We start from the raw sequence: 24,898 nt of genomic DNA, 5'->3' as shown, positions 1-24,898 counted from the left end.
TATCTTAATAAGAGAACTCACAAGGAACAACAATCAGTATGAGTCTTTGCATCTTAATAAGAGAACTCACAAGGAACAATCATAGAAGTACATCAAATCAAAGCATGAAGAATCATTAGGATCGCATCATGCGTACAATTTCTAAAGTAGAACATCAAATTTTCCAAATCTCAGTTGGAAAGACATTGTTTTCTTCTGATGTTCTACAAGATCTAAGCCGAAGCTATCCTGAGCTCATGGAGCAGGTAAGATTAACTACACATTTCCTTGAATGGTGAGTATCAAAAGAAAACAAAATGCAGAGCTTCATGCAACCACAGGAAGTGATTATGCTTTCAATGAAATAGCCTTAGATTTTATTGAGATTCATTAATTGTAATTCAAAAAGGGAAAAACACGAAGGGGGAAAAGGGGGAAGAATCACGGGAAAGCATCCGATTATATGCTTTCAATGAAATAACCATAGATTTTATTGAGATCCATCAATTGTGATTCAAAAAGGTAAAAACACTGTGATTCAAAAAGGTAAAAACACGAAGGGGGAAAAGGGGGAAAACACTTAATTCCACATTTGTTCTGCCATTTTTTCCTCACAGTCGACCCAAATCCAAGAGGAACATGGGGGAGGATAAAGGCAGACCTTTAGAGAAAGATCAGCTTTCCACAAATAATACTGAAACAGGAATCTCCCAAAAGTGTATACAAGTTGGATTCTCAACATTATAGATTCACCATCTGTAAAAAAAGCACAACAGTAACTACAGAATAAACCACATAGAGACAAGACCTGGTCATCCATGCGGCAGCACCATAAAAAGGGTAATATTCATTGTAGACTGCCATTAGGTATATACAACAGTGTCCCATTTTAAGTTAATGGTCATATATGTGAACTGGGCCTATATATACACATATTTTTTACAGTCCATTGTGAAGCATTTGAAACAAGCTCCACAATAATGCAGGGTAGAAAGCAGCTGTTATAAGGTTATAACAGCACCATAAAAAGAGTGACCCATACCTTGACTAACCCGTATACAATTGGGTTTCCATATATATTAATTTGATGGTGAAACAAGTGACTGAGCATAATTATACATTCTAAAACCTGGAGATTATTTCCCTATGGCCTATACATTCAACATTGCAAGCAAGATAAATTGACGTATAGCATCACATCATGTTTAGGATCAAGGACAACGTATTATTGTTCCTATCCTTTGCTGCGTTGGGATGTACATGGGAGAACTAGTCACAAGTCCGTCGCTTCTCCATATATTTCCTCCACTGGAACGAGCTGTCCTCCCTCGTGACATTGGGGGCTTCAACATAATCTTTTGGGATGTAGATGGGAAAACAACTAGTCAGAATCTGACAAGTCAGTGGCTTCTCCATCTGTTTCATCCACTGGAACAACCCTGAGCTGTCCTCCATCCCGAGATTGTGGGGCTTCAACATAATCGATGCATTGTTCACTTCGAATGATGCTTATATCATTGGTGAGCATGGCTGTATAAGGTGCATCAACACTTAGCAATGCCGGTGAAGCAGGAAGTTGCTTTGGATTCTCTATCAGCAAGCCAACCTCTATTGCTTCATCCTTGGAATCCTCTTTAGCAATAACAGAGGCTTCTAGCTGTATGAGCTTGGCATCTATGTGACGCTTCTCCCGTTCTATTGCTTCCCTTACAGCAAGTAGATCTTCCTTGCTGTGCTCACGAATCAGTCTCATTGGGACTGCTAGCAATGCCTGCAAAACCCCCCAAAATACAATGAAATGATCATGACAGTCATAGAAGTATAACATTCCTTTAGGCATTATGATAAAGACCTGACCACAACTCGGCTGTTGACACCGTGAGTAGCCCTTTGTAAAAATAGAAGCCCTCTCTCTATCCATGTATTTTTCATGTGTTCTAATTGAAAGCAGTGATATGAAAAAAAGAGGTGGAAAGCGCTCACCCATACTCAACATGTATAACATAACTAAATGTTTTGAAGGTTTTATGCATGAGCATTTTTCAAACCTTTAAGTCTACACAGTCCCATGTATTGTTCTCTTTAAAGACAGAAAGGGCCTGACTCCTGAGTGTAGCTTCTCATGCGCATGAAACATAAAATGAAAGCAGGGTGCACACTTAGAAGAGTTAAGTAGTAACATATTTCCAGGGACAGGTGGTTTCATCTGCAATGGATGAGAGAAACATATATTGCACAGAGAATCACTTGAACTGAAGGAAAGAAGATGCTTGGATATCGGGGCTCGATTAGTTCACTGTGGCATAAAGGCCACTAGGAAATCAATTATCCTGAATCAAGCTGGTAAATTGAACTCCCTCAACTCGTTTGTCTTAAAGTGAGAACACTGAAACATCTGAGTTGAATGCATTCAAATTTTTCTTATAGTACTTAAGTACCACTGTAAAAGACTACCAACATGCATTGTTATCACACCTCCTGCACATCCTTTGGGCTACATGAAGCACTTGTGTAAACTCAATCCCTGTATGGAATCTGGAGAATATGCCACCCAGCATACCGTCTCATTCTCTGCATATTGGACAAGAAGCAAGGATTCCCAGAAAATCCATCCCATCAAATCCTGCAGAGCCAAAAGTAATCTTATCTTTCTCTTTAACAATCAAACATACCACAGAAAACTGCACAGAACTTTTGAAGGCAATTCCTGCACCAACCTCTTCAGACAGAATCAATTGTGACAGATCTTGCACTTGAAAACTTGACCCAAACCCTCTCACAAGTCTGTGAGGTCTTATAAAAGATATGGTGTTATTTGCAACAACCTTCTTAGGCAGTGCATGTGCGCCTGTGTGCGGCTGCATACTAAGTCATACTAGATTATCTTTTGTCTATTCCAGTGAAGTTCCTACAAAATCCATGCTATGTGTGCTGACAAGAAAAGACAACTTCCAAGGAGTACTATAAACCGCACATGACCTTGAAAAAGAAAAAGAATCTCCTACCTGAGCAGTTTTGGCACCTCAAGGAAATATATTGGCATGTCATTTCTTGATTATATTATATGATCTTACAATTGGAGGTAGTTTATCCCAATGTCCTATGACTCTCTTTTATATCATTATAGGTTAAGTAACCCTCATGAAAGGTGCCTATAGCTGAAATTTAGATACAGCAGCCTGACATGTTTATCTTTGAACTTATGAAGTGGCTGATATACTCCACTCTCCTAATCGAGAAATGGCACACAAAACAAAATGCAATTTTCAGTGAAAGATGGAAACTTACCCAAGCCAATGAATGACAATAAAGTATATACCTAGATGAGTCCAAGAACGTGCCCAAACTCATCCTCTAAACACACGACATAGTGCAGTTTCAATCTCATGATAGTCACTCATAAGGTTGAAAACCATAAAGTATCCTTAGAGATCCCTTTTGGACCCACATTTTCTTGGTGGGCCTTCTACGTTGTTTTCTTTGTTGAAGTGTCTTCATTGGACGATCAAAAGATTTACCAATTGCATGGTCTTTTTTCACTGGGTACTCCTCACCACTTCTTGCACATATCTCCAAACAGGGCAATTGGTTGTGCCTAGAAGTGTCAGCTTATAACACATGATGTAGTCTTCCAGATTCCTCACCTTGCATACTAATGGTAGCAGCATAATGATAAGACTGAGAGACGTCCTAATATAGTAAATCATACAAAATAAAGGATATTCTTTCAGTTTTACAACTGATAATTGCCAGATCTTCCAGCTTCCTCTGGAGTGGCTAGGGTACAACATAAAAGGGTGACAGCACAAATTTTATATTTCATAAAAGAATTAAAAATTTTCAGTCGGTATAGGGCAGTCTCATATAAGGAAAACCCCCCAATGCTACCTGCAGTGCAAATTATGTAAGAAAATGGGGGGGGGGGGGGGGGAATGTAGGGTGAGATTTGGATCCTCTGAAAAGTGGTTGTGTGCTTGAGCTCTATTACAAATGCTACTTAGCATAAAAGACCTTATTGTCCAGAAAGATTCAAAATGCTACCTCCATATCTTGCTGTCCATCCGCAAAAGATTCTGCAGCAACCACACTTGTTGCAGCGCTTATGCCAGCGCGTGACAAGCCCCCAACACATAGCTGTGGAAAAAGCTTCTTGAGATCCCCCAAGTCGATAATTTCACCTTTAATGCTTAAAGGTTTCCTGTTCCGTTTTGGCTTTGACTCCATCCATTTGGAAACATCTTCACAGATCCTACCCCACAGAAAGTCTATGACATCCATTGCATCTGATTGCAAAGCAGCAGTTAGCTGTTTGTTCCATTCTTCATCAGTCATATTACCAGCTTTTGTTAAAAGCAAAGCATCCCGAAGATCTTGCAGTCTTTCGCCAAGATCCTGCAATACTCAAAAAAGTGGCCCAATTTCTCATGAGATTAACATAAATCAAACATAAGGATACAAGATAAAGATTGTTTGAATCAGTAATCTCTGATAAATACGATCAATGTAATTTTTGACGCAATGTTCAGTAAAGGGATTTTTTTACACAATTCTGATGATCAACGAAATGTTAACTTTTAAAGTATCTAATAAGATGTGTGAGGTCCTTTAAAACCTCCCCCAATCTTCAGCTACTTTGTTTTCCTAAACACAGAAACTGGAAGCATGCCACCGATAGTTGAAGAAGTCATCCTCAGGCATCTATGACGTTCTAAATAATGACATGTATTGCTATAATTTCTAAGACAAGTTGACCTCCATGTTAGAAGGATGTAGCTAAGATTGACCAGCTATCTCATTGGCAAGCTCCTGTATAATCTGTAAAACCTCATTAAGGGTTAATTTGTACCTTCTGTACTATGTAGTAATCTATCTTACCTCAGTCACGAGGATGAAGATGACTTCTTCGTTGGAGAGACCTTCCCCTGAGCAAGATATGTTAGAAGCCCTTTGCACCTTGATTGCCCCTACTAGGATAGACTCTCCAAAGGCTTTTTTAGAGAGCACTGGGACCTCACTTGTAACATGTCACACTTCATCCCAACGGAAGAAGGCTCCTCCCTCCATCTGCATTCACCCTCTTATGGACTGGCACAAGATCTTAGCAAACTTATTAAGCCTTCAACTTGGCCCTTCCTGCCCAGTTTAGTCATGAGACAGTTGTTGAAGCGCAAATGTGTGCAGGTCTAAAGAGGACCCTACATGAAGCAATTAGGAATCACTAACCCTAATAAGCCCCCTTTTGCTCCTAGGGTCGGGGAACGACTCCTTCGGAGCTAGAGTCCGGCCTTTTCCCAAGGACTACAGGCTAAGCCTTGTCCAGAACAACCACTTCCACTGGAGTTCTGGCGGAAGGGGCTCTAAAACTATCTAGATATTCCAAATGACTACCTGCTAACACATGAGGTGTTAGTCTTGATTTTGTAGCCTCGTAAAGGGGACACCATTGCTACAGTTGGAAGCCCAACCCGACCTTTATTGCTTCAACTTCCTGGCCACATGCAAGGAGAAATGTACTTCCATTTTTTTCGATTTGATGATGAGAAATCAAACGTTTAGGATGATGGAGGATTGGTTGGGGCAGAAAGGGAAAGAGTTGTGGATCACACATGGAGACACAACTACTTTCTAGCTAGCTTTTGATCTTGCCAAGAGGAGTGTGGGCCTAGCAACAGTGTTGGCGTGTAGCTAGATATGCAGCTCAAAAAAGCATCACACTCGCCCACTGAACCAATGTGCTAGCCGGCCAGGTGTGCAAACCTCTTGGTTGATGCAGTAGGCACTAAAGGCAGGCATTGAGCTAGTCACGCCTTTAGTGCGCCACCGCACAAACACAAATTACTCACCGTCCAAGTCCCCCCCCAAAACTCACAAGTCCATAGTCGTCACACAGACCTCCACGCATAGGAGGGCCTTGTTCGCTCCCCTCCCCATGAGTTGGACCATGGTGGGTTGGAACTAGTATGGAGTTCCTGATCGTGTGAAAAAGCAACAACCATAGCAACAGATACTTCGACAAGAGTTGCAAAGGGATGTGATGGATCATGGGACAGACAAGAGATATTCTCTTGATTTAGGAGCACATGTTTTTAGAAGTAGACATCAGACGTCGATGCCTTCTTCTCCTAGGAAGAGACTCAGAGGTGCCGTCCCCTGTAGTAGGTAGGAGTGTAGGGGTCTTCATATCTGTATCTCATGCCCTAGCTACGCGTGTTTTTGACCAGGGTGAGCTTATTACAAGAAGACTAGTGTGGATTGGCCTACAGATGGTGTGACTCTACAATCGGGACCAGAATGTTTACGCCCTAACATGCAGACAGCATCACCCCTCTTTCCCGAGGCAGCTTAAATATAGTCTTCTAGATGTTGATTCTTGGGTTGTTGAAGGTGACTTCAATAACCTAGAGTTCGAGAAGGACAAGCAAGGCGAAGCCTCTTTCTCAAGATGCCTGCAGCCGAGCGAAGCACTTCGGAGCAGTTCATCTTCACAGTCAATGGTTACGGGCCTTCGACAGAGGCGGAGTTTTCCAAACTTCCCAATAGTTTCTGTTTCTCCTTCGGCTAGAAGAGGCATGATGCCCTGATAGAGCGACTGTACATTGGAGATTGATGCATAAGGGTGGAGCCACAAGTATTTTGGTAGAGACAACAATATCAAATCACTCCCCGATTGTGCTTCACCTAGAGAAGCCCCGTCATGGACTACCTCAAAAGAAGGTCCAAACTCCTAATGCTTTGTTACAAGAGGAAGAGGTACAGTAGGCCGTGACAGCAATCTTGCAGGAGCCAAAGAGAAGTCCTACGGAAGGATGGGCTTCCTAGGTTGCGGACACCATTCAGAGGAGCAGTGAGGAGCTTTGAGCTGAGGCTCTTAATCGTTATTACTCCCTTCATGAGCTAGAGCGAGCATTGGGACGTGATATAGAGCAGCTCAAACAGGAACAACCCCCTTAGTGGCTCCCAAACCGTTATCAGAGCAAATGCAAGTCCCTTCAAACAACGGAGATTCATTGAGCTAACTTCTCTTACCACTCCTCCAAGGCACGTTGGGTGCAACGAGGCAATGAGGAGCTTGAGGAGGCCCTCAAGGGCATCTCTTTGTAGAAGTGCCTAGGGGAAGATGGATTGACACCGTCCTTTAGGTGCTTCCCCCCTTCCATTTGGCTTTTTTGGAAATTTTTGACTCTTGCTCGCTTCCTTAGTCATTGAGATTTGTTTGATACCAAAAAGGGTGGATAGATCTGACATTCGACAATGGAGACCGATTAACTTGCTCGACTCCACTTGCAAGATCTTCGCTAAGGTCTTGAGCTTAAGGTTGCGGCCTCACACAACACAGAGACACATTTTGTTCAAGAGCATAGTACTTCGGATAACATCTTCACCTTTTGGAAGGCAATGGATTGGGCTCGAGAGGAGTCTCATCCTGTCGCAATCCTTCTCTTGGATTTCGAGAAGTCTTATGACAAGGTGGAGTGGTCTTTTCTAGAGGGCACTATGCAGAACTTGGGCTTCTCAGATAGATGGACTCAAGGGGTTTCAGCCTTGTATGCAAGCAATGCCAATCAAATGCTTATAGGAGGTCACATGAGGGAGGCCTTTACGCTTTCTCGATCAATGCAGCAAGGCTGCCCCCTCGCTCCTTTCCTATCTTTTAGTGGCAGAGGCACTGGGCTATGTTTTGCATTCCACCTAGTGGGCCTAACCGGGTTGAGACTCCCGATCCGCTAGCTCACATTGTGTGTGAGTGGGAGTGAATCACAAACTTCTTTTTAACTTATGTGCATCAAATAGATGTGCAGACTCATCAATAGACAATGATCCAGCCAGATATAGAAGCTACCAAAAGAATATATATTTCCGTCCAAAGCTATGGACACAATACAAAAGAGATATAGATCCAAAGTCCCACCAGAGCGTGGTCCTTTGATCTTATCACAAGGTACTTCTACTTCTGCCGGATATCTCTAGACTTGAGCCCGTGTGCTCCACCTCGAGCGTAGTAGACTCTCTGTCCACAATGGTCTTCTCCACCTTATTGCCTATGAATCAGTCTAGGTGGGCAGCGCCTTGCTGAGCTAGGTCTGCAGCCTTCCAACTCTTCTTGGTCCTCCAGGAATAGGCTCCAAGGGTGCTGGTCTGTGCTGCTCCTGCTTGCTACTCCAGAAGATGTGTTATGAGGGCACAAGCCATGAAACTGCTCTCTCAACATCCGTACGGCCTGCTTACATGTCATCATCAAGTGCCAGCCCTGTTTCTCCTGCACAATCAGATCCTCTCTCCATGTGGACAGCCTCTGGATCTCCTTCTGCCAGATCTGCCCTCCAAGAAGCCCTTCCATTGCCAGGTATCTCTTCATATGTGCTGCCCACATGACAGCCATCATGCTGTCTGTTAGAAAAGAGAGTGCGAGAGCAAGAGAGCTGAACGTCGTGCTTGCAATAGATGAAGTGAAGTAATACAACAAAAAGGAAAGGTTTTGTCTAAGTCACAAAACCTTATCCTTCACTAACCGTAGTTAGTGAACTAACTGTGGTTAGGGAAAAAAACCTCAAATGAGGGAAAAGTGCCCCTAACCTACTTATTACATTACATTGGTCACTGCTAGAATATAATAATAATTCTAACACCCCCCTGCAGTGTTAATGTCATGTACAAGGAAATGATTAATCACCAAAAGGAGATAAGTTCAGGGCACTGCGAAATGCCGCAAACTTTTCACGTGGAAGTGCTTCGGTGAAGATGTCTGCAACATTGTCATGTGTTGACGCATAGATCATACTGATCTCTCCTGCATGCAACTTCTCTCTCACATAGTGATAGTGAACCTCAATGTGCTTCGTGCGAGCATGAAACACAGGATTCTTTGCCACTGCTATAGCACTCTGACTATCAGTGAGAATCGGAGAAGGACCCTCCAATGAAAGATGAAGATCAGCAAACAAACGACGCAGCCAAACACATTCAACTGTCGCTGTGAAAGCTGCCCTGTACTCAGCTTCACATGAGGAGGTAGCCACTATAGATTGTTTCTTGCTCAACCAAGAAATGCAAGCATGTCCTAGAAAGAAACAATTCCCACTGGTGGACTGCCTAGTATCATAGTCTCCAGCCCAATCTAAGTCACTGTAAGCATGCATTTGCAAGTCACCCCCCCTGGGGAACATCAAGCCAAAAGACTTTGTATCTTGCAAGTAACCGAAGATGCGTTTTACAGCCTGCCAATGCATAATCTTTGGGCTGTGCATATACCTCCTCACCTGAGAAACTCAAAACTGAATATCAGGTCGTGTATTGCAGCGATAAATGAGGCATCCAACAACCTGACTGTAGAGTGTGACATCAATTGATTCACCCGCATCATGCATTGTAAGCTTCAGCCCCGGCTCCATGGGAGTGGACATAGGCTTGCAATCATGCATGTTGAATCTGTCCAAAAGTTTTTGAACATACTTGACTGAGACATAACAATGCCACGTTTCTCTTGAATAAACTGGATCCCCAAAAAGAAATGTAACAAGCCCAAGTCTGACATATCAAATGTAGCTTTCAATTGGACTTTGAAATCTGCAATTACTTCCTCATTTGATCCGGTGAGCAGCATGTCATCTACATAAAGATCGATGACCAAAATATTCCCCCCCATCCTTCTTGATGTAGAGGGTGCTGTCGGTTAGACTATTGTGCAGCCCCTTGCTGGTTAGAAAGGCATCAATTTTGGCATACCAAGCACGTGGGGCTTGTTTCAACCCATACAAAGCTTTATTCAGCTTTTATACTTAATGTGCATTTCCTGAAATTTCAAAACCCGGAGGTTGTTTGACATAAACCTCTTCCAACAAGTCTCCATCAAGGAAAGCTGTTTTAATGTCCAACTGATGAACATTCCATTCAAAATTTGCAGCCATTGCTATAACTGACCTGATGGTGGTCATCCTGGATGTAGGAGCAAAAGTCTCCTCATAATCTATGCCCTTTTTCTGAGCATATCCTTTTCCAACCAGCCTTGCCTTGTACTGATCAATGGATCCATCTCGCTTTCTTTTGACTTTGAAAACCCACCGTGTACCTATGGCATTCTTACCTAGTGGCAAATCCACAACATCCCAAGTCTGATTTTTATGAATGGACTGCAACTCATCGTGCATGGCATTCATCCAATGCACATCATTTTTTGCTTCTTCAAATGTCTCAGGCTCCTCCTCATCAAGAAGAGTACCAGCATAAGCTGATTCAACTAAATGAGCTCCCTCCATGTGCCTTACTGCACTACGAGTTCTGCCAGGCAATGGAGCTTCAAGCCTACTCTCCCTGAGAGTCTGAAGCAACCAATGCGAGACTGTTTTGGCTGCATGTATCTCTTGAATTTCTTGCCTGACAACTTCATCCACACCCTGAGGTTGTACCAATTCAGCTGGGGGCTGAATCTGTACCTGTGGAGCTGGCGGAGGTTGCTGTAAATTCTGATTTTCAGTGGGGGAACCAAATGCTATAGGAAGCATCCCCTCAAACACATCATCTGAAGAGGCCGGAATCTGAAATTTAGCATGTGTATGTGCAGAATTTTCAGAGAATATAACATCTCTACTAACAAAAATCTTGCGTGTAGCAGGATTGTAGAGACGATAGCCTTTGCTTTGTGAACTATATCCCACAAAAATGCATTTGAGTGCCTTATCTGACAACTTGTGCCTGAACTCCACAGGCACGTGGGCATATGCAACACAACCAAAAACTCTGAAGTGGTCCACTGAAGGATTTCTCCCATGCCATGCTTCCTAGGGACCAAAGCCTTTGTAGGAGCCCGATTTAAAATATAGTTGGCACACATGAGGCCTTCCAGCGAAAACCTGTGAGGCAACTTCTTACTTGTGAGCATGCATCTATCCATTTCCATGGCAGTGCGATTCTTCCGCTCAGCTTTGCCATTCTGTTGAGGTGTAAGCCTCACTGTAAGCTGATGCATGATGCCTTTTTCTTTCAAAAATGTCTCAAATTCATGAGACATATACTCCCCCCCTCGATCTGTTCGAAGTGTCTGCACCGTGAGTCCTGTCTCATTCTCAACCATAGCCACAAAGTGTTTGAAATGCATAAACACTTCTGATTTTGCCTTGACACCATAGACCCAAGTGTAGTTGGTAAAGTCATCTATGAATGTAAAAAAATAGAGATAACCCCCAAAAGCAGGTGTCCTCATGGAACCGCAGACATCACTGTGAATAAGCTGCAATTTTCTTGTAGCTTTTACTGCACCATCCTTTTTGAAGGGAAGCCTATGCATTTTGCCAAGAATGCAACCTTCACATGCATGAGGAGGAGGCGACTCCAAAGGAGGTAATGCATCAACCATATCATGCCTCTGAAGTGTCATTAAGCTGCCATTGCTCATGTGCCCATACCTCGCATGCCATAACTCCACATTCTGCATCGCAGCAGTGGGAGTGCTAACTGATAATGCAAAATGGGATCTTTTTTCATATAGATCAAGCTGAGAAAGACCCCGATACAAAGTGCCAGACAACATCAAAGCATAGTCATTTTCTTTATCTCTGACTACACACTTGTCATCATCAAAAACAACCTGAAATCCTCCTCTATTGGGGGAGGACACTGAAAGCAAATTCTTCTTAATGCCTAGCACAAAGAGTTGATCTGAAATTCTGAAATCTGTGCCATCAGTGGATGTGAGAATAATGCCTCCCACTCCACACACTGAATAAGAAGAATTATTTGCACAAGTTACCTTCTTCTTGGTGGGTGAAGAATGCAAAGTTACAAACAAACTCTTCTTGGAAGTGATGTGCTTTGAAGCACCACTGTCAAAATACCAAGCACGTAGTGTCTCATCAACACTAAAAGAGCATTCATCCTTTGAAGGATCGTAACTGCAAGTCAAGAAAGCATATGGGTCATCATCATTAGTGGCTGTAGTATCTGAACTACCCACTGAAAAATCTGAAGTGCAAAACAAAAAGGCATAGTGCTCTTCAACCAAGTTGGCTGCAACATCTCCTCCATCATGAGAATGTGGAACTGATGCATCTAACACAAAGGCATAGTGCTCTTCAACCAAGTTGGCTGCAACATCTCCTCCATCATGAGAATGTCGAACTGATGCATCTAACACAGCCATACCGGAATCCCTTTTCTTCTCTTTGGCTATGCGCTTCTTGCACTCTCCAATATAATGACTTGGCTTCTTGCAATAATGACAGATGCCCTTCTTTTTCTGCTTATTTGTATCACCCTGTGCCTTATAAGAAGGCTGTCCAGAATCAGCTTTATGCTGATGTGTGGGCTGATTGGCATGTGGCTTATGCTGCCCTTTACCCTTGGCTTTGAACTTGAAGAGCATAGCATGCTCGCCAGCCCGGGTTGCCATATTTCCGCGTGTTTGTTCCTCCTGCAACAGAAGTCCTACCAACTCGTGAAAGGAGAGAGGATTGCTGCCTCCCCTCAATGACAAATTCAGCGAGGTGTGGAAACCGAGATAGGTCTCAGGAAGAGAGTTCAGAGTGGTAGTGATCATCTCTGAAGCCATAATGACTTCATCAATATTCAACAATTGTTCCCTAAGATCCTGAAGCTTTGTGAGGTGAGAGTTCATGGAATCTCCCTCCTCCATATTTGTAGGGGAAAGTTCTCGCTTCAGAAAGGAAACCCTAGCATCATTTCTTGCTGCAAACATACTCTCAAGTATTACCCAAGCTGCCATAGATGTCTTGCATGACCGAATATGAGGTATAATGAACCTCTTGACAGAAAGAGATATTACTGAAAGAGCTTGTGCATCTCTAGAGTCCCATCTTTTCTGCTCTGCTGTGGGAGAGCGGCTGCTCCAATCACCTATGCTGTATTTGTACCTCTACCCCTGCCTCCAGCAGTAGGAGTGACAAGTATAGGTGTTGTATCTGGTCTTTCTTCATCTCCCTTGACATAATCCCAAAGATTTCTGCCAACCAAGATATTGCGAACCATGAAACTCCACAAGGAGTAGTTGGTGCCATCCAACTTATCCTCCTGTGTGAGAACCCCGAACACCTCATTTGAGTTGTTCTGTGCCATTTTTGCCAGATAAACTCAGACATACAACAAACTGAAAAAGTAAAATCCCTTCCTGGGATGCAAGATGCACAAATAAAATCTGCCAAAGAAAATCTGCCCTCAATGACAAATATTGTCACAGCCTATCAAAGGCTCAAAATGCACCACAATGCTCTGCTCAATGCCCAAAAAAAACTGCAAATAGAATCTGCAAAAAGTGGCAAAAGTCTGCAAATTGACTCACACTGAGTCCAAAACTGTTTGCAAACTTCCAAAATGCTCTTTTACCTGCAAAATTGCAACCCAAATGCAAAAGCCCCAATTTCTTGCTGGAAATTGCATACAAAAGAGAGCAAAAGGTCTGAAAGCTCCAAATGTTGCACAAATTGCACTCTGCCTGCAAAAGCCCCAAATTTCACTGCAAAATTGCAATGTAATTGCAAAAGCCCCAATTTCTTGGACAACTTGCAACCCAACTGCAATGTCTATCCACAAATACGGAATGCCCCAAATGTTTGCAAGATCTAAGCCAAAAAATGGCTATCTGCAAACAAGTACCTGAACAGAAATGCAGATGCCAACCAAAAGTACACGAGCTGCAAAATGTACGAAAATCCGTGCATACGGTGTGCGGTGTACAAAACTTCGAAGAGCTGTACAGAAGTACGGTCACACGTGCGAAACGGGTACGGACTGTGTATTTGTACGGAACCATTCCATACGATTGTACGGAATGTACAGTGACATTGTACGACAACAGCACGGCGCTGTACGGTAAGTGTACGAAAGCAGTACGGCGGTCCACACGTGCAGGTACGGACGTCGTACGACGAATGTACGAAAATAGTACATCAAGTGTACGACGACGACTGTACGGCAGGTGTACGGACTACGGGAGCTCCATGGGCTTGTACGACTGTACGGACCTGACGGCGTTGCAAGTACGTACGGCACAAGGTGTACGGCACCTCGAGAACTGAAGCGTGGGCTGCTGAACTGAAGGTCTTGCGGGCAAGGAGGAGCTAGGAGCAGGGAGCAGGGAGCTTGCGGGCTAGGAAGCAAAGAACGGGATCTTGCTCTGATACCAAATGTTAGAAAAGAGAGTGTGAGAGCAAGACAGCTGAACGTAGTGCTTGCAATAGATGAAGTGAAGTAATACAACAAAAAGGAAAGATTTTGTCTAAGTGACAAAACCTTATCCTTTTCTAACCGTGGTTAGTGAACTAACTGTGGTTAGGGGGAAAAACCTCAAATGAGGGAAAAGTGCCCCTAACCTACTTATTACATTACATTGGTCACTGCTAGAATATAATAATAATTCTAACACTGTCCATGTGGCAGCCCCTTCTTTTCACTCTTTTCTCAGGGCAAATGCCCTATGTCTCCCTCCCCCATGCTCTCCTCATATGGGAGCTTATAGATGGGGAGATAGTTCTCTTATTGTAATAAATGATCCGCAATAAGCCACACCATATCATTTTGGTTGGGTTTAGGGTAACCGCCACTACAGCTTGAAGAAGCATTCCAGGTGGTCACATATCTTAATGGAGTCTAAGATGATAGCTTCTCGACCTCAGGCTGACGCACGTTACCATGGCTTGCCTTATCCGCATCCATGATATAGTAGTTGAGGTGATCAAAGGTGTGTGCAGATGGTTTGAGAGCCTCGGACTTAAATTGGATGGATTACCCTCCTTTCAATATATCCCCCTCTGTTCCGCTCACCTACTGTGAGGCTAACCTTGGTTGTTCAAGAGCATCTCCTACAGCTACACACATTTAGGACCTAGTTAGCCACTAGTGATCTTCCTCTGAACCTCAGCCTCTACAAAGACCATTGTTTCCATATATCAGAGGAGAGCTTCATCAATCTGCTAAGCTACACATGGATCCACTTCTTGTTGTCTTTGAGAAGTTCAATCAGGCAGCTCCGTGTTTCATCACACAAACTACGCATTGAGAGTGGACAGATTGAGGGCATACCTGGAGAGAATTGCATTTGTACTCTATGTGATCTATAGAAGGGTGAGTCAGAGGAGAACTGTGCTTTCAGATGCCCTGTGATTCGAGATCGTCACCAATGTCTTTTCAAGGATGGATTAGGACCCCTCTCCAGCATCTTGTCTTTTCAGCAATGGATTCAAGGCCCCTCTCCAACTTCTTGTCTCATGTGATTTGCGACTTTCATCCATGAGACAGTACGACATAGTTTTCCAGTCGGATAGCCCAAACAAGAGCCGTAGATGTGACAGACTCGTCATCGTGTCATCGCGGCACAGATTAGACTTGGGGACCTTCCCTCCAAGTTCACTAGACCAAAAGCACGACCAACATGTGTGACAGTGGCACTTTGTTCGATGCAGAGCCACGGCTAGGAGACCACAATAAACCACCGTCGACTCTAGCGCTCTATCATGGGTTTTATGCGACCATCGCGGCCCCATATACCACTAGAGCCTCTTCTATCATATACATCCTCAATCACCACATTGATGTGGTTTCTTAGACAACATATAGAGGACCGCCACAATGACGCCACACCACAGCTTCCGTCCTCTGCATTGGCTTAGACACTTTGTACTAGTATTTATGTTTATGTTGTAATAGTCTTGGGTGCAGATGTCCTCTTAAAGGCTCCACCTATCCAGCTCATTGTATCTTCTTTTTTCAATCTCATAGATGACTTTGAAAAACTTTCCTTCTTTCTATCCTTCTATATTTCTATACCTAAATGCATGTATATGTAGACGTATATGTAAAATCTACATGTACCCATATGTCTACAGAGACTATTACCTTTGCAGTTTTGCTGTCTTGCAACATTCTAAGCCAGTCTAATCGGCACCTTTTCCAACTGTCTCGCATACAGCTCCAGGGAATTTCACTCTCTAAATTGAGCATTCCTTCTTTTGTTTCTTCACAAGCATGTTGCATGCTAATCGACTCTCTAGTAACTTTTCCTTCGACCTCTTGATGGTGCTCTTTTAAAGATGAGATCCCCACATGGGCTATGTTTGTATTCAATGATGCCGATGCAGACTGCTTCAGGCTCATAGATGTACGATCATCACCAACACCACGTCTGCGAGATCCTGACACATACACCTGGAAAGCATCATCCAAAGTCAAATACGATATCCTGAACAGCAAACAATATGGATAAGCCATAAATTTACAATTTTGCATGACAAAAGAGTTTGTCACCTTCTTGTAAGGATCTGACTCTGGCAGATGTGTGGTGGCACCTGTCAATAACGTGCTTTGTACCTGCAGAACATCCTGTTTTGACCTGACTAGTGAATTTGCCCCTTCATTGCTTGCTGTAAATGTGCTTCCATCCATTGTCTCTCCTCCTATTCAATCAGTTTGCCAATTTGAGATGCTATGACCACATGCTTAATTTAAGCATACATTCACAAAATTAAATGAATAATGAACACACTTTCTTTGCCTCCCAGCACATGCAGTTGTTCACTAGAGAACTTAATGATACCTTGGGAGCTTATTTAAATTAGATGGCTTCATCAGAGAGTATGTGTAGGAGTATCAATTCAAATTTCAGGTTCATAAATAAATGGTCACTGCAAATTCATATGAAGCATGAAATGTACATCCTTCCCTCACTATTACATTTAATACGTGAAGAATGTGTACCATGGTTACCAAACTCTGTAGAGGACTTGCACAAAAAGAGAAAGGGGCATTTTCGACAGTTCAACTCAAAGTATCACAAGGAGTCAAGTACAACAAAGCCTACAAATTGAGTAGAGTGTATCAATAGCTTCAGTTTGATTATGTTAGCATTGCTTACCACACGATATCATCTTTTACACCTACAATTGTCTGGATCCTATAAATTTGTAGCATAAAAGGTCAAATTTAGTTGCCAAGTCAGGTTTTACAAGTACCAATCCTTGGAAACCAGTTATGAAAAGGAGCACTTGTATAGCACCAAGACTGGATTTTACGAATCCAGAGACAGAAAGCAGCAAAGTTTTCACTTTCACCATTTTATATTTTCACATTGGGTATCAAGCCAAAACATAACAAAGCAGAATTCTCGAGAGGCCAGCTTGGATATCATTTGTATGCATGTGTTCAGTAACGAGTCACAGATAGGAAAGTGCTTATCTGCATGCCCTGGAGTCACAGTTAACAATGTCCCCCGCTCTCAATCCCATTTTACTTTCCCCTGCTACATGTCACAGGGCCCATCTATCCCAATTGCAGATTTCCATATTTCATTCAGTGTATCTCAGAAACAGGAGGAAATCCTACTCTGCAAAGGTTTTCATTTGTTTTTGTTTTCACATGATATCTAAGGAAAATAGAAAGATATTACTTTATCAAACAAGGTATGCAGGTTCTACCAAAATATGGAATATCGTGTCTTCACAAATTTTCCCCGGTCTACCTTACTTAGATCTATAACCGCCCTGAAACTTTGCTTCTGTCAACATCATTCTCGACCTTCTTTCCTATAAATGGAAGTCCATGCATAGGTTTGTCTCAGTTTCAGCTCTCTTCGATTTAAAATACATAAATAACTTTCTCTATTAAAAAAAGGATACATAAATAGCATTGTCTTCACTACAAACAGTATGTCACCAATTCCAGAAAGAAAAACAGAGGCTCACCACACTGTGATGCCCTCCCACAATTACACAGGAAGATGCACACACACATTCTTGCAATAGGAAATGCCAACACTGGCCAGAATGAAAGCATACAAATGACTGTGCAACAACTACAGAAAAATGACAAACGAACCCATCATACAGCGAACCCTAACTAAGGAGGTGAGGAGGTGTGAAGGAGAAGTCTCTGGGTAGCTTCTCATAGAAGCCAAGGCTTCAGCCCCATCAGATGACACATACTGACATAGAGTGCCCACCAATCAGAATGCATCAAACATACCAACTAGAGGCAATACTTGCTCCGGCTTGGCTGCCCTACAGTGTGACATAGTGAGTGCAATGCCTCTATGACACGTGGCAAAGCCAAATGAGATAGACCACTATATTTCCATATATAACCCATCCCCTTATCCATGATGGATATATGTGAAGGCTCTCCATATCGTACAGCAGATGCTTTAACTTCCAAGATGTGGTGCATCCTCTAACAGATCCTTCACGATCTTTCAATAGACTATAACATTGCGCTGGGTTTGTGGACTTGCTAACTTCTTGATAGTCAAGAGTGTACTTCGATGGTTGGTTGTTACCTCCTGGATCTTCTGAGCTTTCGCAATCTCCGAATGATCCTTCTCCAAGTTGCTCACTATTCTGAGGAATGCTCAAGGGAAATTAGTGAGACCCAACTCCCTCATCTGTACTTCCCAGTGTCCAGAATGATGGGCTACGAGCAATGCATGCTTTTAGGTCCTCGAGGAAATGGGCATAGTTGGTGGACCAAATTCCTTGGACTAATGGATAGATGAAGGGCACCGAGAGAAGGGCATCCCCTTCTTTCGTTACACGGTCAGTAATGCCAGGAAATTCCAGCTCAGCTCTAGGGGTTGGAAGCCTACCAGAGCTCCTCATTGGGAGAACTTTCAGATTTCTGCTGACTTGCAAAGAATTTTTTGGCAGAGGCTCTGGAAATCCCACCGAAATAGAAAAATCACTCTCTTCTTTTGGCTTTTTATTCACGGTGGGATAGCAGTGAAACATTGGAGATCCAAGTTCGGAGCTGACCCTTCTTGCCCTCGCTGCCTTTCTGCTTTGGAGACAATACAGCACTGCCTATGGGATTGCAGACAGGCGAGAATCATATGGAAGGGGATTGCAAGACTTTTCAGCACTTTTGTTCGCCTACCTTTCTATATGACCTGGGGATCAATGGCTTGGCTTACTCTTTCAGGGCCCCATGTATTTTTTGAGAGACTTGACTCCTCTTGGGCTCTTCACATCCAACAACACCTTGTGGAATCGTGCTCTCTAGAGGATGTTCCGGCCACTCTTTTCAGGGCTGCTCACTCCTCGGTCGACTCTCCATGGGAGATCCTAGCTAGCATTGCAGCATGGCACATTTGGAGAGCCAGATGCACTGAGGCTTTGGAGGGTTCTCAGGTTCACCCTTCTCAGATCTTGGCCAGTACTTGGACAGATACTTGGACAGATACGATACACACTCTGATGGCCATTTGGGCGACCATGCAAGGATCATCTCGAGCAACCTCCTCCAGGAGAGTTACTTTTCTCAGAGATTGGAGAGACTCTCCCTTCTTTGCTAAGACTTCTACAGGGTTGAGATGGCATTTTCAGCCTCAGCCTTGGTTTCTTTCTACCTTCCTCTGAGGTGTTTTTATTACATGCTTAGCATGGTGTATTTCCGCACAGAGCTTGCTCTAGCGGGTTTCTTTCTTACTTAATAGAAGTCTCTTTTTTGAAAAAAAAAAAAATTTTCCTTGGACTCTACTTTAGTGAGGTCGACGACCCACCTTCGTTCATGTTCTTGCAGAACCTTATTCTTTCTTGTGCCAATAGAAGCACCTTTTGCACTACTCGGATGCTTTCTTTGCTCTTTCCCCCCACCTTGGCTATGGTGAGTGCTTGTGGATGTCTACTTGATAGGGCTGTCCTTAACCATGGACATCATCGTGGTTGTTACAGTGAATGCCCCTCTTGCGCCTAATTCGGTGTCATCATCTCTTCAGGGCTTCGGTCTGGTTGGTCCCATCAGCTTTGTCAAGAGTTGGAGCAATTCTTCTATCTCCTATAGTTCGTCTCATTGTCCATGAATCCCCTCAAAGATCGATGACCCTTCGCTCGTGAACTTCATCCGAACTTCTGTAAGCTTTGCTCTGATACGATTACGTTGTTAGAGGGTGGGTCCACCTAGGCTTCCAAGGATTTGGACGTGGGAATTGAGCTTCACATTTTCTTTCTCAACTCTGTACAAATTTGCCATTGCGAATTCAGCTGCATAATTTATGTTCCTACTTGCATGCTTTGGCTTCTTGACTTCATCTTTGAGCACCTCTAATTCGCACTTCACTTCATCGGCCTGGTTGTAAGAAATCCTAGATTTACTATATTTAGAAATGTGCTAAGGAACAGAAAGAAGACTGAAATAGCAGAGAACAAGGAATAATTGTATTGCTTGAGTGTCTGTAGTGTAGCTGTAGTGTGTAGTGTAGCTGTAGTGTGTCATCCATACAATTGCGCCTCTCTTATATAGAGAGTGAAGAGTCACACATGAAAAGGTGTGTACTCCAAAGTGTATGTGCATGAAGAGGTGTGTACCCCTTGTGAAGGGTGTGACCCTTGATGAGAGGGTACATTACAATAGGAATGTCTCTTCAATAGAATGTCTCTTGTGAAGGGTTGTGCCTCATAGGAAGTGTCCCGTCGAAAGCGCATACCCTTCCACAAGTGTCCATTCATCAAACCATCCATAAGTCTAGAAATAGAGAAAGGAATACGTCACAGGTCGTGACATCCCCTCCCACTCAAAATAAGACCCTGGTGGAGATAATGAACTGATGTAGGAAATATCACGGTAAATTCTGAAAATACTGCTATAAAATGTTAGGGTACTGTTGTAAGTCTTCATCACATTGCCAAGTAGCTGATGCTAGAGTTAACCTGCTGAGAGCATCTGCAACTACATTGCGTAGTCCTGGAATGCACTCAATGGTCATGTGAAAGTTGGCCACAAACTCAACCCAGCGTGCTTGTCGACCGAGCGTTCATGACTGGCTAAGTAAAGATATACTTTAGAGAGTGATGGTCTGTCTTGACCACCGAGTTGGCTCCCATGAGATAATGTTTCCAAGAGCGATAAGCATGTACAATGGCAAGAAACTCCTTATCATAAACCGGGTATCGGGTTTGGATATCAGAATGTTTATGGCTGTCAAAAGCAATAACTCTGCCTTCTTGCATCAAGACTGCTCCTGTAGCGATATCGAAAGCGTCGGTCATGACCTCAAACGGAAGGTTTGGGTCAGCAATCGCCATAACTGGTGTGGTAGTGAGTGCTTGCTTGAGTTGTTGGAAACTATACTCTGTTGCGGGAAGCCACTGAAAAACTGCTGTGCTTTTCAATAATTCGGACATAGGAGCTGCGATTTCCAAAAACTGATAGACCTTTGTATGGTAGAAGTTTGCCAATCCGAGAAAAGAGCAGACATCATGAACATTCTTAGGAGTAGGCCAGTTTCGCATTACCTCGACCTTCTTGAGATCCACAGAGATGCCTTGAGCGGAAATAACATGTCCCAAATATTCGAGTTGGGTCTTGAAGAACTCACTCTTCTCAATGTTGATGTAGAGAGAATTTGCGCGGAGAACTTCAAAAACTTGGTGAAGATGTTGTTTGTGCTCATGTAGGGATCTGCTGAAAACGAGGATGTCATCGAGGTAAACCATGACGAACTTATCGAGGAAAGGCCTGAAGATGTCGTTCATCAGTATCATGAATGTGGCCGGGGCATTGTTTAACCCAAAAGGCATGACCAAACATTCATAGTGTCCATACTTTGTTCGAAAAGCTGTCTTGTACTCATCGCCTTCTCGTATGCGAATTTGATGATAACCTAAACGAAGATCAATCTTTGAAAATTGTGTTGTATGTAGAAGTTGATCGAAGAGGTCATCGATGCGAGGCAATGGATACTTGTTTTTTATAGTGAGCTTGTTGAGGGCTCGGTAGTCGATGCAGAGGCGCATTGACTTATTCTTTTTTTCCACTAGTAGTACAGGAGATCCGAAAGGGCTGCGACTGGGTCGAATGTGACCTTTGTCGAGTAGTTCGGTCACCTGTCTTTGGATTTCTTCATTTTGAGTGTAAGAAACCCGATAAGGAGGTTTCGACGATGGATTACTGCCGGGAATAAGTTCGATTGGGTGATCCACTAGTCGCCGAGGTGGTAACTGCTTTGGCAATTCCTGTGGAAAAATATCCAGGTAGGGCTGGAAAAAAGGTTGGTTGAAGTATTCAAGAGGATCCTTTGTTGGTGTCTCCGCTACTGCCGTAACCAACAGAAGTGAAGTCTTTACTTGACGTTTACGAACCCGCTTCTTTACTTGTAGGACAGAGGCAACTGGGGTTGAAGGAGAGTCCCTTAAACCAGTTAGCTCAATAAGTTTTCCCTGGTGGACAAACTGGATAGTATAGCTGCGAAAACTGATTAATGGATCATAGTCGTAGAGCCACTGTTGTCCGAGTATGACATCGTACCGAGAAAGAGGCATGATGTCGAAGTTCAACTTGTCCATATAGTGTTGGATGCGAAAAGACAAGTTTTTGATTCTGGTGTTGCACAAGAAGGTAGTTCCATTTGCGAGTTCAATCTGATAGTCCATGAGACTAGGACTGGTGGTCAATCGAAGTTTGTCGACCATAGAACTAGCTAGGAAGTTATGAGAGCAGCCACTATCGATGAGGATAGTGACCATTGTTCCACGAATCGATCCTTGAGCACAAAGTACTTGAGTGGCCAGGGAAGGTTCGGGGTTGCTGGCAAGGCTCAGGTGGATGGTATTCGCCATTCGAACAGCTTTGCCTTTCTTGTCTTGTGCTGGGGTAGCATTTCCTGTCTGGGAAGTGCTAGGTTGCTTTGGTCGCTTGGGACAATCGAACCATCTATGGTCGCCTGTACAGATGGTACAAAGTCCTTTTGTACTGGAGTTATTCTTCTTGTCAGTGGCCATACCTTTATGTTGGGGATGACGGTAATGACTTTGTGAAGAAGAAGAGGCGCGATCCTTGGAGGAGTGCTTCTGTTGGAATCCAGCATACGATTTCTGAGACTTCTGGGGATCTTGAGACTGTCGCTGACCTTGATTACCGGAGTTTTTTCGAAACCTGGTGTTATCTTGAGGGCGAGCACCTTTGGCCATAGTAGAATTCTGTGTGCGATTAGCACTCTGCTTCCCTGTGTTTTGGAAATCTGTAATGCGCTCTGCGTAAGCAATAGCGCCAGCCGTGGTGGTGATGTTAGCTTTAAGGACATCAATGCGTAACGAGGGATTTAGGCCTGAGATGAAAGCATGAAGGCGATCATCCTCAGTTAAACCATCAATCTCCAGCACCAATGTGGTGAGCTGAGAGATGTAGGAAGACAGGGAGCATGTTTGCTCCAACTGTCGGAGTTTTGATCGTGCTTGGAAGTCCGTATTGGCAGGTATGAACTGCTTACGAAGCACGTGTTCAAAACATTCCTATGTTAACACACTTTTGCTGTCCTTTAAGCGTCTTTGCCACCATAGAAAAGCTGTATCCTTGAGGAGGGAGGCTGCCAAGGCGATCTTTTTGCCTTCAGTGAGGTCAACAGTATCAAAATACATGCGCATTTTTGCGAGCCATTGGTCAACTGTTCGGCGATTGCGTTGACCAGTGTAGGCTTCCGGAAGTTTGATGTCAAGTCTTTTAGTTTTGGAAGCTTGAAGTAAACCGTAGAGGGCACGTAGTTCAGTGTTTTCTACCTCAAGTGGGAATGAATCCGCATAGTCATCTGGTTGCGTCACGTCATCCTCTATATGGGTGGTACTGCGAGAATCTTGAAGTTGTTGGACTTTCTGCACCAAGTCGGAGATGCTGTCCTAAAGCTGGGAAATTTGAAGTTACAGTAGTGTTTCGCCTTGTATGTTGACTTCAGGGGTCTTTTTTGAACTTGAGTCTTTGATCTCTAAAGAGACTGCACGCGAGCGTTGCGACATATCTGAGGTCCCCGTGAGAAAAGCACGAACCTGCACTCTAGTTTGTACCAATCCTGGAAGAAGATTCGGGCTGCTCCCTGAGGTTGCTCATGTTGGAGGGGGCAGGCGAGGCAGGATGGAACCACCCGTGGAAATCTGGTAAAGGAGGTCCTGTCCGAGGTAACACTGGTGATGCCGAAATGGGTGTTACTGCTCGTGAGAGTACAGGAGTAGGTTGCAGAGTCCACGGATCTGAGAAGGGATAAGGAGCTGCTGTCGGAAGTGGAGGATATCCAGGAGAAGGAGTGCCTTCAGAGTGTAAATACTGTCTTGGGGAAGGTACAACCTGTAGAGGAGGATATCTGGGAGCTGAAGGAGGTGGAGAGTACCCTGGAGATGCCGAAGGTGAGGGGTAAAATTCTCTCCAAAGATGGACAGCAAACTCTTGAGGAATATCGGGTTCTGGGTATGTTCGTGTCTCGTGGAACACAACCTGAACTGTGCTGAGGAAGTAATGTAACTGAGGTGCCTCACGCAGAAGGTATAGGATGTGGTCCAAATCACTAGGAGGGCACGTGACACAGAAGACCCACGATGCCAAAGCTCCGAAATGGGCTGGTTGTGCAATCTGAACACCATATTGTGTGGTAGATGATGCCTGAGGTGTCCTTGAAATGACTGGTGAATTACCAAGGGTTTCCATGCTTTAAGGAAGCATCTTTCATTTGCTGTAATTTGATAATGACAAGAGAATCCTTAGGAGTAGAATGGAAAGAATCCACCTGGCATTGATTTAATCTGCCAATTTGTTGCGTAGGAGAGGCCTGCAGATTTCTGTCCAGAGGTCCATGTTGCAGTGGTTGGCGAGGAGCAGATCTGTGCCTGGCTGGTCCGGATTGGAAAAGGAACAAGGCGCAATTAACAGGCTGTCTTCATTGCGAGAGGAGGGCTGAACGCTGCTGAACTGGCAGAGAAGGTGGCGAATCAAAGGGGGGGGCAGGCTGTCGATGGCGCAACAGGCTGCAGGTACCCAATTCTAGATCGCAATAGGGGGCTGGCGCACAGGGCTGCGGATGTCAATAAAGACTGGCAAAACAGAAGGGGGGAGGCAGGCTGTCAATGGCGAAAACTGGTTGCAGGCTGGATCGTGGCAGAAATGGCTGGCTTCCAAGGCTGCAGGCTGATTTGCGGCAGAAATGGCTGGCTGGCGCTGTTCTAACGCTGCA

At 43.9% G+C, this 24,898-nt stretch overlaps 1 protein-coding gene across 3 annotated transcripts in view; it reads right to left on the bottom strand.

The window, feature by feature from the left end:
• Positions 1 to 682: 682 nt before the first annotated feature.
• Positions 683 to 24,898, bottom strand: part of LOC147904314 (uncharacterized) — an 86,352-nt gene continuing 62,136 nt past the window's right edge. For all 3 annotated transcript variants that reach the window (XM_087385789.1, XM_087385805.1, XM_087385796.1), the window contains 4 exons: positions 16,228 to 16,376; positions 15,820 to 16,128; positions 4,021 to 4,371; positions 683 to 1,750 (listed from right to left, as the gene is read on the bottom strand). In XM_087385789.1, the coding sequence (XP_087241915.1) occupies positions 1,361 to 1,750; positions 4,021 to 4,371; positions 15,820 to 16,128; positions 16,228 to 16,376 (1,199 nt within the window). In that variant the 3' untranslated portion in view covers positions 683 to 1,360. The remainder of the gene's footprint in view (positions 1,751 to 4,020; positions 4,372 to 15,819; positions 16,129 to 16,227; positions 16,377 to 24,898) is intronic.

Source organism: Dipteris shenzhenensis, chromosome 2, assembly GCF_047967505.1.
Source record: "Dipteris shenzhenensis isolate YYH24624 ecotype China chromosome 2, Dip_SZ_1.0, whole genome shotgun sequence".
Classification (NCBI taxonomy): Eukaryota; Viridiplantae; Streptophyta; class Polypodiopsida; order Gleicheniales; family Dipteridaceae; genus Dipteris; species Dipteris shenzhenensis.
This window is presented reverse-complemented; position numbering and strand designations above follow the sequence as displayed.